The sequence below is a fragment of the Anopheles nili genome, chromosome 2, assembly GCF_943737925.1.
Source record: "Anopheles nili chromosome 2, idAnoNiliSN_F5_01, whole genome shotgun sequence".
Classification (NCBI taxonomy): Eukaryota; Metazoa; Arthropoda; class Insecta; order Diptera; family Culicidae; genus Anopheles; species Anopheles nili.
In genome coordinates, this window is record NC_071291.1 from 44180216 (window position 1) to 44199272 (window position 19057).

Genomic DNA, 19057 nt, shown 5'->3' on the forward strand with positions numbered 1-19057 from the left:
CCACCCTTCGAGGGTGCTAATTTCGGTCGGTGCAGCGAATTAAAATTAAACTTAAAATCATCAAAAAAAATTCCGCCCCGGGGAAAATCCGCTGGCATGGACTCGCGGGGCACACTTTCGAAAGAAGCAACAACAAAAAAATGGCAAACGAATCGACCATTTGCTGGCATGTTTCCGACGGGTTTCACACCTGCACGCATGCACCGCTGGATGCATTTCCTCGCACACACACTCACACCCACACACAGAAATCACGCCCGATCGGTTGATGCGAGAAGCAGGCGCGAACATGTTCCGCGCAGGTGGACGATGCTCTGATTTCGCTGCACTTTCGCGGCCGCAGGTCCCGGGATTTGGTACTATTTTTAAAACCTCACCCCGTATGGCCCGTGGAAAGCGGAGTGGCCACGCGAATGCGTCCGGCGGAAAAGAAGGAAAGCGCGTCACGTCCGAACCACGGATGGTCGCGAGAGTCATCCTAAAAACAACCGGCCTGAGGGTTTTCACTCACTCGCGAATGCAGCAACTGCACCAGCGCTCGAGATGCAAATCGTGAGATCCGTCCACTCGTGCCACTCGCTGGTGAGTTTGGTATGTAAAAATAGTTAACATTCTATTTCCCCGGGCCGGTGAATTCGGGTTTGGGGGTGAGTTTGGGGTTTTTTCTTGTCAAAATGTCCCCAGGGATGCTCGTTTTGAGCGCAAGATCCCGACTACTGGAAAAGAAAGAAACCATCGCTCTGGCAAAATTTGATAGGGGTTTTCCCCGACCCCGAGCTGTGCGTCAATTTGTGATTGGCCTTTATCAGGATCCCGGGAGCAAAACCGAGACCTTGTGGTAAGATCGTGGTCTCGTATTTAAAAATGACCCGCTTGCAAACACCACCAGACTGAGAGAAAGACCACGAGTTGTTGGTGCGCAAGGTGAACAATAAAAATCCCTTTCGAAAGCATCCCAAAACCCGTCCTTTAATTGCGCGTCCGTAGTTACCGACATTAAGTTAAGTGATTTGGCGACATCTAACATCGCAGATGTGGTTTGTTGCCCTTGCAACATGTGCCGAACATCGCAAACATCTTCACTCTCGAGTGCATTTGGAGATCTGCGGCGAGTGGTAGGGTGTCATAAATAATAGACCCCCTTGCTCGGTTTACGACGTTACATTACCGGTTCTCAAGTTCGTGTGCCATAAAACAAACGATCGACATGAGCAGCGTCTTAGCACCGAGTGGCAGGGTCCGTTTCAACCTGCTAGGTGACATAACCCGAGCCAAGAATCGGACAAGCGCAATTAGCAACGTGCCAAAGCTACTACTGCTGCTTTGGAACGGGGTGTTAAAGTGGCCTCCAAAGTGAGGGGTTGTTTCTCGTTTAAAATCAACCCCTCGAAGCGATCGAACCACCGCACCACTGATGACAGGGTGGGGCACAGATCTCCACACCGACTTCCGGAAGCAGGTTGAAAACCCAGCCCAGTCTCCATATGGCCCTATTTCGGTGGTTGTGTCACGATCGAGGCAGCTTAACGAGCTTACTTTCCATTTCCAGCGCTTGCCAGTGAAAGTGCACCGTTTGTTTGGCTCATCTTCTTCGGTTGGGATGCTTGGGACTCGACCGAAACTGGCGCACCTTGCGAGTGAGTCCTTTCTCTCCTGTTCCGTGTCTTACGACACCACGAGTCTCTAGCGGACAAGAACCGCGTGGGGGAGTCGTTACAGCTCCTCCTCACGAGCGCCATATGTGTCATCGAGACCGTGAAGCCATCGATCAGCTGGAGGTGGAATGGCGATCGTAACTTCCACCACCGAACAGGTGCCGCGAGAAAGCGAGGCCAATAGAAATCGCTCACCACCCCCCCCGGGGGTGCGATGATGAATGCGTCCATGGGAGGGTCGGGTGCAGGAGAGCCAGGGGGTTCGGAAGGAAAACCCCAGAGAGGGGAACCGGCCACAGAGGGTTGGAAAATGAAAGTCTCTTTTGAGCGGCGGCCTGCGAGACCACCGGAGGTTGCAATCGAGACAAAACTCACCCCCTGGGGGGGGGGGGGGAGGAACTATGGGGAGGTGTACAAGGGGGTAAGCTGCTGCACCGGTGTATGTGTGTATGTGTGTGTGTGTGTGTGGAGATTTTGCGTAATTTTTCCTCCTTCACTCCGGTGGCCCATTCGTGCTCCGTTTTCACTTTCTCGCGCGACCATCGAAGTGTTGTTTTCTTCGACCCACCAACCCGCGTCGGTGGGGTTTGTGAAGGGCACGAGGAGTGGTCAGAGACGCAAAAGGGGGGGGGGGAGGGGGACTTGGGCTGGGAAATAAGCGCAGGGGCGTCGTTGATTGCATGGTTGGGTATGGAATTTTGTATGTAACCATCGCCTCGGTTGTGGTGGTGGGCTTTTTTTTAAATATTCACTCTCCCTCCCTCTGGCAGTGGTTGTTTCTGGCCGGCTTTTTGACAGCTGGTGGTTTGCGTTGAGTTGAAAAGAAAGATGGCGGTGGAAAAAGACCTTCGACGACACGATTAAAGCGCGTTCCGTGGAACGGAGGAAAACAAGGAGCAAAAAAACACCTATCTCAGTGGTATTACGGCAACATATGAGCGTGCGTGTATGCACCGGGCAGATCTCGCGCATGTTCCCATCGCATTTGAGTAGCTTGATGATCAAGAGAATGGGACTTCACCCTACTATTAGCTCGAGTGCAATCTAGCGAAAGCTTGCCCGAAATTACACTCATTCGCGAACGCGAGGCGTAACGTTAAAATGGCCATCGATCTCCACCCGATGCTAACAATATTTCACCATTTTTTCGCTTTATTTCCAGGCCACAATCGAGCTGACCAAACGGCTAGAAGAATTGCGTCTGCTGGAGTCACGCCGTTCGCAGCGACTCGCCGTCCAGGAGAAGGACACGGACTTTGCCCGGTTGGCGGATATGGCCGGGGATCGGCGACGACAATCAAACAGCATCGATGTGCCATTCTCGCTGACGCAACAGAACGGGTAAGCCGATGGGAAAGGTCCTGTACCAAAGATCAGGGCTGCCGGGTTCACGCAAAGGTGGACGAGTTTTTGTTTTTGTTTTGTTTTTTTTTTCGGTGTGCGTCACGCCGTCACGCCGATCTTGAGCCCAATTAGGTGCCCTCCGAAGGGGGCGCCCGTTTATGGGCGCACGATTGATCGATCGAAACGCGTCTGTGTCCTTTTGGCTGGACGTGCGCGTGATAATGGCACCATATTTGGCAGCCTGCGCCAGCTGACAGTCGCTTGACAGCGCCACTCGGAAACGTCAAACGCTGCTCTCGGTTCACGACGTCCGTGATCTAACCACCCTCGGACTGAAGATCGGCTCGTTGCCAATACACGCGCTGGCAGATTGGGTATTTTCGTGAAGCGCTAATATTCGCGCGATGCACTTACGGAATGCACCGATGCCAAATGCAATTTTGCACCCACTCTGAATCATCACGCCACCTGTGGGCGAAGGAGGACACGCTGGAACTCGAGGGGTGCGTTTCGCAAACTTTTCGCCCTTCGATGCTCCACTTTTGGTGCCGCCCCAGAAAAGGCCTGCACTGTGATCGCGAATGTCCTCGCGTCCTCATTTACAGCGCAATGCAGCAGTAGCGGCACACACAACACCAAAAAAACGGCGCACTCACACGAGCACACGAGCACACGAGCACACTCGCGATCAACCAGCTGACGTACGACGCCAAGTCCGACCAACCCGGTGATGATAAATAGACACCGAACGCCGGTTCATGCACACGTGTATGGGTGTGTGTGTGTGTCGAGGCGAGGTCGCGGGAAAAAAGAACCGCCAGGCCCAGGAATTGGCCTCAGGCGAGTGTGTACAAGCGAGATAAGCACCCATCATCCGTCCATCTCGCTCTCACGATCGCGATCGAGCAAAATGCGCGAATTCGTGCTTCGCAAATGCGACGCGATCATCTGTTTTGGCAAGTGGCCGTTTTTGCTCTCTTTCCTTCTATCTCTCTCTCTCTCTCACACACACCCTTTTTTGCACGCTCTACGCCTTGTTTATGTGCCCAGCCAGCCAGCTGATGATGAAGGGAACCGGCCGGCGATCGTCACCACTGCGCGTATGTGTGAGTGTGTGAGTGAGCGAATTTTGCGCAACCGCGTGTGGAACGAACCGCAAAAGTGCAACCGAAAGTGCTGAAAAGGCCCTACGAGAGGGTCATGATGGCAACCGCGGCACCGCGAGTGTGGAAAGCGTCGACCGCAATAATTTGCCTTCTTTCTCTCTCTCTCTCTCACTCTCTGTCTCTTTCTCTTTTTCTTTCTCTCTCATCGGTGGCTGCTGCGTTCCGCTGACGCGTGCGGTTTTTGGGGCTGAAGAAAACGAAACTTGCCCAAGGTCAGGGCACTTTTTGGCGAAAATATTTTTGCACACCGGCCGGCACTCTCGCACGCACACATGCACGTTGGCGCGCAACGGTTGCGCTCGTTTCGCAAACATTTGCACTCGATCGTGGCCGCGATCGCGCCTGCCGGCTGTTTGTTGCTTGGTGTTTTTGTTTCTTTTCTTTCTCTTACCCATTTTCTCTCTCTCTCTCTCTCTCTCTCTCTTTCCCACTGCGAATGCGAGTGTTGCAAATTTTTGACTGTTGTTGTTCATTGCGGCTTCCATCGCTTTCGCTGGCTGGTGGGTTGGCGTTTTTTTTTTTTTTTTTGACGGGTGGGGTGGAATTCGTTTTCCCCCACCAGGCCAACCCCTCTTCGCTAGCGATTTTCCTTTCCTCCGTCAGCATCGTCTTGCCGGTGGTTATTTTTCCTCTCGCCCTCGGTTGCGCCTCGGTTTTCGCTCGGTTCACTTTTCTTGGGAGTGGCCTGTTTCGTCCCGCACCCGACCCCGCTTGGTCCCCTCCCTCCTCCCTCGCACGCCGTTCACCACACAACTTAGGGCTAACGGGGTTTTGGCACACTTCGCTTTCGGGACGGCTCGGTGAGATCCGTTCCACCCCAGCCATTGACCTGCTTTACTCCACTCTTTACTGCGCCCTAGGGTGCCGGTGATCAACCCCCTTGACGAGGGGTTGATCTTCGCAATCGGTAGCCAGCACCACCCTGTGTTCCCCTCTATCGATGCCAAATTAGCGATCCTCATCCCAGTTGAGCGAAACCAAATGCGCCGATAACTGATGCAACGTAATCAAACCCGCACCCTGGATGGCTGGAAATAAAGGGTTTGTTATGCCGCCAGTCGTTGAGTCATTCTGCCGGCAGTCGCCGGGTGATGACGATGGCTTGTGAAATGCAATAAAGAGGTCAACCCCAAGCGGTGCGTGTGTGTGATTCATCGATCGGTTATCAGAACCGTTGAGTGTGAAGATGCGAAAACGCCATTTTGGAATGAAGTCATGGGGGTTGTCAAAAATAGCTCGAACGCACGCGATACGTCATGATTCATCGCAACTTTACGCCACCGGAATCACCGAACAACGTTAACCAAAGGGACCGGATTTGTATGACTGCACTGCAGCGGGCGTACGATGATGGCGTCATTTTTGTCGCGATGGCCATTGTGGCACTTCGTCGACCCAAGATTCCCCCCAGCGCAATCTTCCACGTCACGCAAGGGCGAGACGAGATCGTCAGAGGAGAGAGCACCCCCAAAAATGGATTCCACCACTCTTGAAAAACGGTGCCAAGGTTGTGTGACCTCACGGCGATGGGAAACACTCGCTGGAAAGTGTACTTTCACACGACGCAAAACCGTTCCTTGGACACGAATTAGGGCCACCAAATTAAGGACCCCTCCAGAACGTGGCACTAATTAGCGCATTGCGTTGAGCAACCGAAACCAGGTGTCTGAAGTTCCATTCGCAGCGCCCAATCGTGTTTCGGGGGCGTTCTTAAGCAGCGTGGGCGAACAGCCGATAGCAAACCGGCCGGGTCAATGACGACCGATTTTCTCCAAGGGTTTTCTTTTTTTCACCCAGACGAGACGGCGCCCACCGTGGAATGCGTTCGATTTCCCACCCCCCCCCCCCTAGGGGGGTTGGCTATGGTCATGGTTCGGTGGGTTGGTGGTTTTTCTCTGCAAACGTCCCTACCATTGTACCGCTACTTGTTCTCTGTTGTACTGCTAGTTCGTCCTTCACCACCACCCAAAAGACGGCTCTCATTAAAGCGTTTCTCTCCGCGACCTCGAGTTTTCCAAGCCGCAAAAATACGCCGCATCAATTTTTATGACCTCTCGTGCATAACCCGCGCAACACTTAAGGGTTGGGGCCAGTCTGGTAACGGTTTCCCTTTGGATGCTGCTCTCGCTCCCATGGAAGGGCTGACCCTCCCATATGGCACAATGCGCCACCTCACTTTGGGAAACTCCAACTCGCGTGTGGTGGAAAATCGGCTCCAAGCTTGCGGTACGATTTTCCCCATCGCAGTAAGTTGCTGTGTGTGTTAATTCACTCACCACCCCCCCAAAACCCACCCGAGTCGCGGCTGAGAAAGGACCGCGGCGACAAAACCACACACATTCGCAAGCCCTTCTCCGATCGACCCAAACGTGCCCGGGCGTGGGACGTGATTTTCTGTTGGCGTAGGTTAAATTTATCCTCACCCTCCGCGAGAGGTCGAAGTTGGTGTGCGAGAAGTTGGTCATAATTTCCACGCCCTGCTCGGTGTTTTTCGCCCGTCTCGCCCGTCTCACCCGTCTCGGAAAATGGAGCCTGGGGTGGGTGAAGCGCGAAGCGAAGCGAAGGGCCACCGGCTAAAAAGGCCATGACCTTTGGATGAGTTTGTCATTCGCTGAAGGTCGTATGCGAATCCCCGGCCCAGCTGCGAGCCCGGCCCAGACTGGTTGGTTGGTTGTTGCGGAAAATTCACCCAGACAGGTGCCGGGCAGGGGGCGGGGGGGGGGGTGGTGTCTGCCGGGTCGGTGTGGAGGAGGGAAAGGCGATCGAAGGGCGGTCGAATCCCGAGCTCGACGTTTTGTCGGTTTTTTGGTGGAGAGAGAGAGAGAGAGAGCACACGATTAGTTCTTTTTTCGTTCCATTTTCCCTTTTCGCTTGGAGTGTTATTTTTTTTTTCTTCTCTTTCACCGATTTTGTCCATTTTCCCTGTGGCCCTTGTCTTGTCGCTCTGCCCCACCCCTTACTTCCAGTGTGCGTGTGCGTGACGGGCTCGTAGTTCGTTGCCAAAATTGTTGCCAACCCCAGCAACGATGATTCACCACCAGACGCGATGCGACGAGACAACCGTGGTTATCGATTTGAATTTCACGCAAATTTCGCTCCACCACTTAAAGGGCTCAAACTGCACGCGTGAATTACACATCGATAGCTGTTTCGGTGACGAAAACCTTGCACCGGAAAATCGAATGCACCTCCACGGTTTAATAACGTCCTGCGGTGCGCTTGTGCGGAGATCACTTCATCTGCATTTCATGATGAATGCCAGCAATTTGAAGGAAGCCTTGGCAACAGCCCCAACACCGGTTCGGGTGCCAACCAAGGACCTGTTGTGTTGGCTGCAGACATCGTGCTATTGATTTTAGGCTCGCACGCCCGTTCGGGAAAGGGTGGCTCAACTTACATTGGGGAAAAACGATTTCGTCGCCGAACAGGAAAAAAAACAACAGCCCAACAGGATGAAGCCATTGCGGGGCCAATTCTGATGGAAGCCTCGGATGGAACAAAGCACGGTGCAACCGCCAGACGGATGCGCTTTTTTTTTTTGTTAAGTTCTCCTTTTTTTGTTCTCCCTCCTCCCCTGTTTTTTCTTTGTTCCTTCGTTCGCGTGTCTCACAATGCCGGCGGCCATTGCGTTCTTGGAATCAATTTTCGGTGGTTGGGCTTTTTTTTGTTTTGTTTTGTTTTTTTTTTCGTTGGCCTTATTGCGCCCGGGTTTCCGCCGCTCAATCACCGCGCCATTATTGCGTCGTGTTTGCATTTTGTTGCAATATTGCAGCGTTTGCGTTCCTTTTTTTTTTGCTCATTCGCGATCGTCTTCATTTCGTCTTCGAGAAGAATACCTCACTCGAGGCGCCGTTTCTGGTGACCTTCCCATTTTGGGTGGAAATCGAACGCTTCGCTACCTTTAGCGAACTGGAACCTCGAACCTAGCAGACGTTCTGCGAAATCCCACTTTGATGCAGACGAGTCATGACCTCGTCGAAAATTGCCCGAAATTGCTTCCTTCAACGCGTGCGGCGTACGATACGAGGATCACTTTCAAACGTCCTGATGTCTGGAGCTCCTCCGCTACACACACACACACACACACACACACACACACACACGCGTATGCACACGTCATTCCACTCGGGATCTGATTACACGAACAGCTGGGGCTAAAAGTCCAGAGCTCAACGGAACCCGTGTTGTGGTGCTGCAAAAGCGTCTCGTTCGCTAGAATGGTTTCGATTATTCGATCCCCTCAGCTCCCCCTCCCTGGCCCCTTAAAAACACCCATCGTCTCATGTACCCTCCCAGGATGGCTCCCTGAGTAAAATTGCCAAAATTCGCTCGAAGAACAGCTCGCGTGCAGCTCGTTCGGTTTTCCCTCACGGTACGTTCTCTCGAAAGGTCACCTGAAGGTGAGATGCGTTTATACTGCATGGTGCAGTGGTGGAGTGGAAGGAAAGAAGCACCTCCACCTCCACACCGCATCATCCCAGACACGACGGCTCCCACCTTTTTTTCGGTGGGGTTTTCCAAAATGGGGCTTCGTCGGTTTCGTTCATCGTTCGCTGGGTTGCGGTTTTTCTTCTTTTTTTTGTATTTGCTCCTTTCGCTCGTTGAATTCTTTTTACGTGTTAGCTGTGTGTCGGTCGCCGTGCTTGGTTACACAGATGCATTAGCCAACCGTCCCGCATCAGGCTTCAGTGCACCTTCTCCTGCAGCAGCAATGTCACCGTTTACGGGGGCCACGAAACTGCAATGGCCGTCACATAACCCCCAAAAATGGGAAACCCGATGGATGGAGCTGGAGCTTTTGAGGGAAGATTTTATTTTCCGTTGTTGTTGTTTTATCCTCACATTTCTGTACGATCGTTTCGGTTGGTTACGCGAATTATCGCCACACCACGGCACGGCTGCAAAAAGAGAGGTGCGTTTTTGGAGAAACGAAAACCGACGGGACGGAATGTCTGAGCAGCTGAGTGAAGTTAGCCGAAGCCTTTGGCACCATTCCCGGTGGGTCTGTCGAACCTGTCTGGTGGCCTAGTTTTCTCGCCCTCTCCCCCTTTATCGTAAGGATTCACTTCGATTTAGGGGTGTTTTATCCTTCTTTATCCTCCCGAAACGAACGCGCTCTCGAGCCACCAGACATCCCGTCATTGAGAGCAACGTTTACATTATCACAAGCACGCCGTCCGCTGATGCTACAAACCTGCAACCAACTGCGATTGTTTGATGTTGATGGAACCCACCCACCGGGGTTTTGAATACGAAGCCACCCCACCGATTTGTGGATTATCCTTTTGATGAACTCGCTCTCTAATGAGGCTGCAGACTCTGGAGCTGTTTTGGGCGAGCGAAATCTCGTCCAACTCGCGCCAGAAGAGCTTTTGCCAGAATTCGGGGCACTTTCTTGGTCGTTCGTTTTCTTGCGCTTCTTGCCACCATCGCGAGGTCATCAACGTCGTCTGAGCGTCTGCGAGTCGGTCATCCAACCTACCCCAATCGAATCCCACGAGACCCTGGTTGGTTTTTTTTCGCTCGCTTCATGATTCGCCCACACTTTCATGCAGCAAAGCAATCGAAAGCGAGCGATCGTGCCGGCGAGATTTGTTGGCCATTTTTCTTTTCTTTTCATAATGTTTCGAACTTTTGTGGGGTGGTTGGGGTTTTTGTCCAGCACATTGGTTGGGCTGAATGCAACCTGGCTGGAATTCAAACGGAACTGCACGTTGCCTGCCATTTTGCTTTAGCTACCAAAATGCACTCAAAAGTACACACACGCTCCACATCGCCGCATGCACCGTGGAAAGTTTGCGTGTCGATCACGAAAAAAAAAACCCACCACGCGGCGGACACACACAATAAGGAAAATTCCATCGCTTTGTGACGATTGCACATTCGCGGGATTTACCAGTGGCGTCACGGGACAAAGAAAACCGGGCAGACCTGAGTCCTTCGCGGGCGGCAACAAAGGCAAGAAAGGAATGCAGCTCCACCATCGTGCCGCGCTCTGGCCACGAATTTGCTCGCTAGGCACAGGCATTTAAACACAGGCAGGCCCTTTTACCTTCTAAAGCGGCCCAGCCCAACCCAGCGTTCAGCCTGGCCTTTCGCTTTCGCCTTCTCTGGGTGGCTCAAGCAAGCAAAGCCCCCAAAACGGGCAGTAACAAAAACAAAAACCAGAACGCATTCGATCGCAGACGCTGATAACCTCGGTCAAATTAGCGGTCACGGTCCGTTGCACAAAAAGGGCCAGTAATCTGACCGCTTCTTTGATTTCTACGCTCGCTCTCTCTCTCTCTTTCGCGCTTTGTAGGTCTAGTAAGCGCAATAAAATCCCCCCTCCCCTTCCTCGACAAAGGAGTGGGGGGAGGGTGGGTGGTGGGCAAGATAGCAACGGGGAAAAGGGGTTGCAAAAATGCACCCCTTGAAGGCATTGAGCACTGACCACGGCAACAGTGACCAGTGGAGCTGGCCTGTCGAACAAAGCGGGCAGCAAAATTATGGATTCGCGGCCAACGACTTCCCCCTCTCCCCTCCTCCCCACTCCCCACTCCCTCTTTGCACCCACCCGGATGCGGTGCAGCGCGGTATCGCCGCCGGAGGCTCACAAGCTCCCAAGCAGTCGGTCCAGTCGGCTCCAGTCCACCCAGAAAGGGAAGATAATTTTAAAACAATACGCAACAACAACAACGTAGGGAGGGGGTGGAGGGGATTGCAGTTGCAGTTGCAGTTACAAGAGGGCTAATAGGCGAGTAGCAGATAAGGAGGATGGGGGTGCAATTTTCTGGCCCGTTACCCACTGTGCGGTTTCGCTTATCGATGATAAGCGCAGCGCAGCGCATCGCGTGTGCATGTGTGCGTTTAGGGAGTTTGGGTGCATTGCTTGGTGTGATTAGAGTTTGATTTCGTTTTCACCACATTTGGGGGGGAAGGTGTGCATTTTTATTGCATTTTCTTGAACACCAACACCAACACACGTCCACCGTCTTATCGTTTGGTCAGCCGATCAGACGTCGGAGTGTGCGCGTTTGAGACGTCCCAAATTCAGCTGCACACTCATTCGCGAACATTCGCGAGCCAACGTTGTGGGTGGTTGGGTGGGGAAGGGGGGGGTGGGTTGAGGAAATGTGGGTGAAAATTAGGGGAGGAATGCGTTTTGTTTGCACGAAAAACACAACGCCGCGTCTCGCAGCTCTGCAGCAGCTCGAGAAGGGGCAACAAAAATACTGAAACGTCGATCTTAAGGGGGTGGGTTTGCTTGTTCCGCTTTCCTTTCATCTCCCTTCGCCTGCTTGTATCGCCCTTCAACAAAAACCACCCCCTAACCAGAACCTCAGACATTGTTGCGCCGGCGGTGCACAACAACGGCCGCCTCTGTTGTTGGAAGGGCGAGTGGGCGGGTTGGTGGGGGGTGAGAAGAGGGGTGGGTGGAAAGAGGTGTGGTAGGCCTGAAGGTGTATCAGCAGCGAAACGCGGCCGCTGCAAAAACAAGGCGCAAAACGCGGGGAAAACAAAAACTGCAACGCCCCGAAATAGGTTGATTGACCGATAATACATTGAACCCGCCGGAACTGTTGCGTCGTTGGGAAAGGGAGGGGAAGTGGGGGGAGAGAGGGTGGTGGAGGCGACGCTAGGAGTAATTTCCCTCGCGTTGCCTTTCCTCCAACCGAACGCTTGGTGATGTCGTTGCTTCGAGAAACGGAGCAAAAACAAAGGGGGAGAAAACAACAACCACAACGCGACGACAAAAAAAAAACCGCAACACCGAAATCGAAATCGCCTGATAGCGTCGTCGCTAACGTCTTGGTTTGGTGTTGGTTGTTTGTGTGCAATAGGCTCCCTTCACAAAGATTCGGCCTGGGTGGTGAATTTCGCAACCGAACGATGCACCAACGATGCCGGTGGATAAAATATGCGAAGGTTTGGAACAATTTCACCTGACGTTTCCCAAACTCAAGCCAGCTTGAAAGTGCATCAACCGAGCTTGAAAGAACGTCCGATCGGACGAGTTTTACGATGCGCGATGCTACAATGTGTCCCATTGTTCACGATCACACCAGCGTGCTCTCTCTCTCTCTCTCTCTCTCTCTCTCTCGCACACGCTGCACATACGCATGTCCGTTGCCACTCTCAAACTTCATCTCGTTTTTTTTCCTTTCGCAAACACCACGCAGATCTCGCAAACGACGGCCCTCGTACTCACAGGACGACCGAGAGTACTACAGTATTAACGACGACGATCCGATGGACGAGTGTAACGCCGCGTTGGTACTTATGAGCCTGTCCTGTTCACCGAACTCGTCCGTACACGGTAAGCATTGGGAGACAACCGCGATCGATCGCAAGGACATCCTGAACTGAACGAATCCTGAACGCACACGCTTTTCCGCAGGTTATGAAACGATCCTGGGCACCAGCTCGGGCAGCAGCACCACATCCTGGAGCACTGGATCGACCTCGCCACCGTTGAGCGAGGATGGACATTCCACACCACCGACACACCACTACCAGCACGAGTTGCACCAAACCGGACGCCACCAGGTGTCGGGTGCTGCTGGTGGTGGTGGAGCGGGTCGCGGTGCCCGCACCACATCCTTGTCAACTTCGGATGAAGGCATCGGCATGGAATATCACGAGGACATGCCACGAAAGCGCCGGGTAAGTCGAACTAAACCATTCTCTCGGGGAACATTTCGTGCTTTGGGGAAGATCATTACACCAATACATTGAAGCGTAGTTGAATTTTGGAAACACGAGGGTTTTTAGTTGGGGTAAATGATTGAAGATCGACCATCTGCTAGGTCTTGTCGAAAGATCCTCACATTATGAGGTTCCGCGGGGTTTCACCTCAAACACACACACACACACACCGGAATATCAGAAATCGACACGTGCACCCTCAACTGATCAGCCGATCAGCTGAGCCAACCTGACGTCGAGCGATCGTTTATGTGCCATTTTTGCCCAAACAACTCCAACGTCATGGTGCTCATGAAAGTGTGCATGTGTGTGTGTGCGTGCGTGTGTGTGTGTGTATGTGTGACGAATGCGCACAGCTGAGCCGGTATGCCCTTGGAATGGTCGCGTTGCACGTGCCACGACACCATTTAGCTCCGGCTAATTGCGGAACGTTCGAAAGCCGCACGAGGCGTTTTGTTTTTCTTCTTTTTTTTTGTCGCCTCCACATGCGCTTCATTGCGAATTTTAAAAGCCAAAGCTCCCATTCCACCACCCAACACTGCAACCCTTATCGGTGGGGTGCGTTTTGGGCAGGCAATCGAGCTTGCTTGGTTGGTTGAATAATTCACGCGAACGCCTGCGCGTGGGGCCTTTATACGGAGCACGTACGCTTAGATTCGCTCATTTTCTCACGTTCTTTTCCCTTCGAGCGAACCAAAAACCGCCCATCAAGCTAAAGGGGGTGCGTTTTACTGTCGGTGGGGATTTAAGCGCCGTTTCGTTTCTATTTTTTGTCTGTTTTGCTCATTTGCCAGGGGCATGTTTTTTTGCCTCTGAGAAGGTGCTTCAGCCATGGGGCGCGCGTGTGTGAGAGCCGCGATTTTTCCCCCCTACACTACCCAAAAGATTTCCCTTTTTTCCATCTGACCCGTAAGGTGGCATCGTGATTATTTATTTGCTCGTTGCCGCTTTGGTTTTTTTTCCCAACCACCTTCACGGTGCATTTGCGTTGCGTTTGTGCACCGCCACCGCGTTGTACGGACCTAGGGGTTTTGGGTTTTTGTCTGCGAGATTTGGTTGGGCGTTTTTTTTTTTTTTGCTCAACTTTTCGCAGCAAATCACACGCCAATGTGGCTCACCTTGAAGCGAGCCGTTTTGGAGGAGTTTTGCAACAAGTTGCTTGCTGCCTGCTTCGCCAATCATTCTGACTGACGCATGTCTCACCGTACACGGTTGTGCATCGATGTTCGTTTGCAAGGTTATATTCTTCTTCTTCTTCTTTTGCTTCTTCCTCTCCTGCTTCATCCCACCCGAATGCACCCGGTGGAACATTATTTTTATGATGCGCTCAAAACCGTCCAAGTTCCGGACGCCTTCTTTTTTTCTCGTCCTCGTCGTCGTCGTCGTCGATTGTGTCGTTGGTTAGATCAATTTTATTGCTTCCACACGCGCGCAAGGTCATGACGGCATCTTCCCCGTCCACCGGGACCGTTTGCATGAGTGTGTGTGTGTACGTGTATGTATGCTGAACAGGCTTCTTGATCGGCTTTGTGCAAAGCAATCGGTAGCATTTGCAATTTTGGGCCATTCGAACTTGACGCCCTCGCGCCTCGTCAAAGTCGTTCAAAAGTTTGGTGGGGATGGTTTTTCCTTTTTTTCTTGTTTCTATTTCCACCCCCAATTCGGCTTTACTTCTTACCACACCTTGCAACCGGTTTGCGACTCAAAAACATCCCCAGTCAGGCCATCGATATGGTTTGGGAGTCAAAAAAAGGCCTCTCCTTTTTGACGCACCGACGCTAATCGGGAGCCACTCGTTGGGCGTTTGCCCTAAACCACCCCCACCACCCACTCATGGAGGTGCCCCCACCGGCAATGTGCCCGAGATTTGTGGCATCAAAGGGCACCTTAAAGGGTTTAAGCCGCGGCATTGTTGTGACTGCGGGCGATAGGAAAACTCGCTGGCACTGCGTTATCTACGGCATCAGGGCAATGGGCCCGGGTGCTCTCTCACATACACACACACACACACCTCTCGATGCATCGCGAGTGATGAAGCCGTTTGAGCGAAGAAAAAGAAACCCTCGAGGGAAACAAAACACGCGTTGCATCTCGCTGCAGGTCCGTTGCATTCGAGCGGCTGTTTACGCAATAAAACTACCGGAGGATGCCGCCAGGGTGGATGGTTCTAGCGCACATACACGGCGTGTGCCGGCGTTGTCTCAGCTCACACTCAATAAACAAAACACTCGCTCCCTAGCACTGCCCTTTCCGGCGTCTTTCGCTTCGAATCTGTCGCCGCCCTGCTTCCAGCTTCCGTTGGTGAGTTGGCCTTGCTGCATTAATAATGTGACATTGGAGTGGATCTCGTTTCCCGCCTGTCGTCTGATGGAATGCTCGTCCTGCCTGTGATGCCCCAAGGGAGTCCCTGCGATGGTCCCTTGCATCAAAAGTGGGCCGATTGAGGAGTCTCTGGTCCATTGATTTTGAGCAATTTTTTGTTTGTTTCCGTTGCTTTTCTTTTGCAAACTCACGCCTCGCTCTCTCTCTCTCTCTCTTTCTCGCGCTCATGCACGCTCTCTATAGCTCTCTCAACCCACACGATGCAGCTAAATTGCATGTGCATTCACGATTGCACTCCCACCGTTGGGTGAGTGGGTGGTGAGCCTGTGGGGTGGTAAGCCGTGAGCCGTGTTGTGTGTCCACACGAGGCCCCCAGTGGCATAGATTGCGATGGTAGCGTGCAGTGCGCAAAAGCTGCACCGGCGCACCAATACTAACGCACGGCACGTGCCATCGCTGCCGCACTGCAACCACCAGCCCCGGTTATACCTTCCAACCCATCCAACCCGGGGTTGAAGAGAGTGCTCGTGCCATTTTTATTTTTTGCCTTTACCTTATTTATTTTCCCAACCCGGCCACCCGGCCATTCTGGCTCCACGTGGACGGAGGACACGGGATGGATAAAAGCTGGCTCGAGTGATGCGCTTGTTTTATGTTAGTTGTGTGTGCGTTTTTTTTTTGTTGGTTTCATTATATTATAAGCACACCCATACGTGCGTTAGGGGCTTTAAAACCGCATCGAGGCCACACAACGGCGAACGATTGTCGTGCCGCTCGTGACCGAACGAGAGAACCATTTTTGTCAGTCCCGATTGAGCTGGCAACTGGGGAAAAAAAACACAATCAATAGACCGTTCCGGTGGGCTTTTCCAGCAAGCGATGGAATTTTTATTGTCACTCCTCGCGTGCCGTGAGCACGGATTTATCGGGTGAACCTTGAAAAATGCCTCCAGTCGCAAAAACGAAAAACTTTTGACCAAAAAAAAGGCGCCTAAACGCTCGCTTTTCCACCGCTCGCTGCAATCTTGTGTGTGGGTGGGAATTTGGGTGCCCGAAACGAGTGACCTTGCGCCGGGAAAGCCGTCCGGTTTTCTTTTTGCACCGGCTTTGCTGATACCAACCGGTGCCGCATACCAAGGGCGCTAAGGGAAAACTCCTAATCGATCGTTCCCGGCTCGAGCGAATCCTTTCGAATGTTCGCCCTTTATCCCCTACTGACACGATTCGCTGCCATCTTCGGCATGCACAGAGTGCATATATGTGTGGGAGTGTGTGTGTGTTTGCGTGCAGTGATATACGAGAGATGCAAATTGGCCACAAATGCACGAGAAACTAGAACACACGCCGAGCAAATGGCAAACGAGCTGCAATAATTCCCTGGTCTGGCGCTCGACAAGCCATTAGCAAGAGAGAGAGAGAGAGAGAGAGAGAAAGAGAGAGAGAATATGGCCAAGTTGCTTCACGGACACAAAACGGATCGATAGAATGGCGCTCGTGGCCGGAAAATTGGGTTGGCCCTGCAAACCGTTTGGCGCTGCAAGTGAAACTGTGAACTTGAACTTGAGTGGCTAAAGTGAGTGACGTTGGATGGGAAGGAAAAAAAACATAACTGGCACACACAATCGCACACACTCAGAGATGATTATGCGAGGCGGATGCACACGCGAATGTGGATGCGAGAAGACATATGCGTTTTTTTGTGCTTCCGGTTTTTTTGTTCCACATAAGCTGCACGTTTCCAAACGCGATTTGGCGTTTGTTTTCCGCATTTTCCTCCCCCGAGGCCTAATCATGAATAAAATATTTGTTTAAACGAAAACAAAAAACCTCCCCACGAAGACCCACAGCCCCTTCGCAGCTATCCCAACTTCAACACTCGCCAGACAAGGCCTCACACCGTTCGCAGAGAGCTGTCGAAAAAGCACCTCGTCACTTGTTGAAGGCGCCGCGAGTTGCACTCACAACCTGACTGGCTGACATTGACCGGAGGTGTTGTTGCTACTTTAAGCATCTCTCTCTCTCTCTCTCTCTCTCGGTTAGTTGCATTTCGCACAAGTTGCTGCAAGGCAGGCAAGGCGGTGCCACCGGTTTCATTTGGTGTAGTTTATTTCGACTTCCCGGCCCAAGGCGCTTCCCGGGTCAATATTTGCAGCGAATCCAAACACCCGCTCAAGGCTGCAATCGAACGAATGGCATTTGGCATCGGGCAGCCTTGGAGGCGCAACAAAAACCCCCGCCCAATCTCGTATTGTTTCTTTTTTTTTTTTGCTCAACAACAACAAAAAATGCAACTAAAAACCAAATCGATCGCAACATTCCACACGCGGCGCCCCCGCGAATGGTTGCGATCCGCACGTACTTGGGCGGTTTCGTTTGGTAGCACATTTTGGAACATTTGCGACTGTGCTGGGGTTGTGGTTTTTACAAAAAAAAGAAGAAGAAGAGGAAGAAGAAAAATGCGAAAATAACAACACAACGGTGCAACGCTAAATGCTAAACTGGTGCAATTGTGCATGCAAACGCGCGTGGGCAATTGCGACTCACGCGAAGGGCTTTGGCGTAGGCACACAAAATGCATCCCAAACACCACCACGATGATCCGTCGTTCGTTTGCACGTGCACCAGCTGATGATGAGTTCCGCGAGAAGGCCATCGAATGTTGGCCCTAACGTCGTCCGTGACCGTGTCCTCTCCGGTTTGATGAGCGCAATGGCCATGATGATGGAATGAAATGGCCAGCTCTGGCGTTGCGTTGCGTTCGTTGCGTTGCGGAAAAGGCTTCTACAAAAGCCGGCTCAGCAGCACCCCACGGGAAATGGGGACTAATCTGTTGGCAAGGGTGGAGATAATTATTGCAAAAAAAAAAACCCCAACCACCTCCAGTGCGCTCACAAACAACGGGATTACGGGTGGGTCCAAAACGGGAGAGAGAAAAAACAAATGGACACACACACACAAAGGCATCCGCATGCAGTGGTCGAGGAAGAGAGCAAAAAAGCAAAAAAAAAAAACGAACGAACAGCAATGGCGCGCGCGTGTTTGACCTTCATTGCAGCGAAGGCGGGCGCATGTTTTTGCTGCCGCCATCGTTCCATGCCGCCTCTGTGTGTGTGTGTGTGTGTGTGTGTGTGTGTGTGAAAATGCGGTGGAGGTTATGCATTGTCCGCCCCCACTGCCACTCCAAACCCACTTCTCTACGCCTCCGCACGCTCCCATGGCAAAGGGGGGTGTCTTTAAATTCGAACTTCTCTCAAAGCTGCGCTGCGACAGAAAGCCTCCAAAAAAGGGGCTTCTCAATTTCCGCTGCATCGGCGGCGACCCCGAATGCTACCGGAAATGCAACGAGAGATGCATTTGATCCTTTAAACCCCTTTTTTCTTTTGTTGGCCAACGGTTTTGATGAGCTTTATCGATCGATCCGGTGTCCGGGTCGCGGTCAAACAGCACTTGGAAAAGCCAGAAGGATGTTGAAAACGCGAGCGAAAGGGGTCCGGGTTTTTGGGACCCCCCCTTCTGCTTTCCTGCATCCTTTTGCGGGATGCACTCGTTGCACCGGATGCCTGCAACACCCGACACGCACACAGACGAAAGTGCACACGCGCGCGCGCGCGCGCATTTCGTACCAAATCTGGCCACCATCGTAGCATGTAGGTGTGTTTGGATGCGTGTGTGTGTGTGTGTGTGTGTGTAAGTGTGCTTAAAGCAACGCCACATCGACCGGTCGATGTAGCACCCGGGATCACCCCATCGGTGAAGGGGGTTGCAAAAACGCAAAAGGGGTTGGAAGCATAGAGCGAGAGACTCGAGGAATGAGAACGCTGCCACGCGGCACGTGTTTGACCTTCATTCGTCGGTCGGTCGCTGGGCAAGGTCAGGGAAAAT

General features: G+C 52.4%; 1 protein-coding gene across 1 annotated transcript in view; it reads left to right on the top strand.

Moving 5' to 3' along the window:
- The window catches only part of LOC128720533 (zinc finger protein 395), a 65246-nt gene that overhangs the window by 27934 nt on the left and 18255 nt on the right, over positions 1-19057 (top strand). The window contains exons 2-4 of the mRNA XM_053814207.1: positions 2818-2996; positions 12328-12464; positions 12546-12811. Of these exons, the coding sequence (XP_053670182.1) occupies positions 2818-2996; positions 12328-12464; positions 12546-12811 (582 nt within the window). The remainder of the gene's footprint in view (positions 1-2817; positions 2997-12327; positions 12465-12545; positions 12812-19057) is intronic.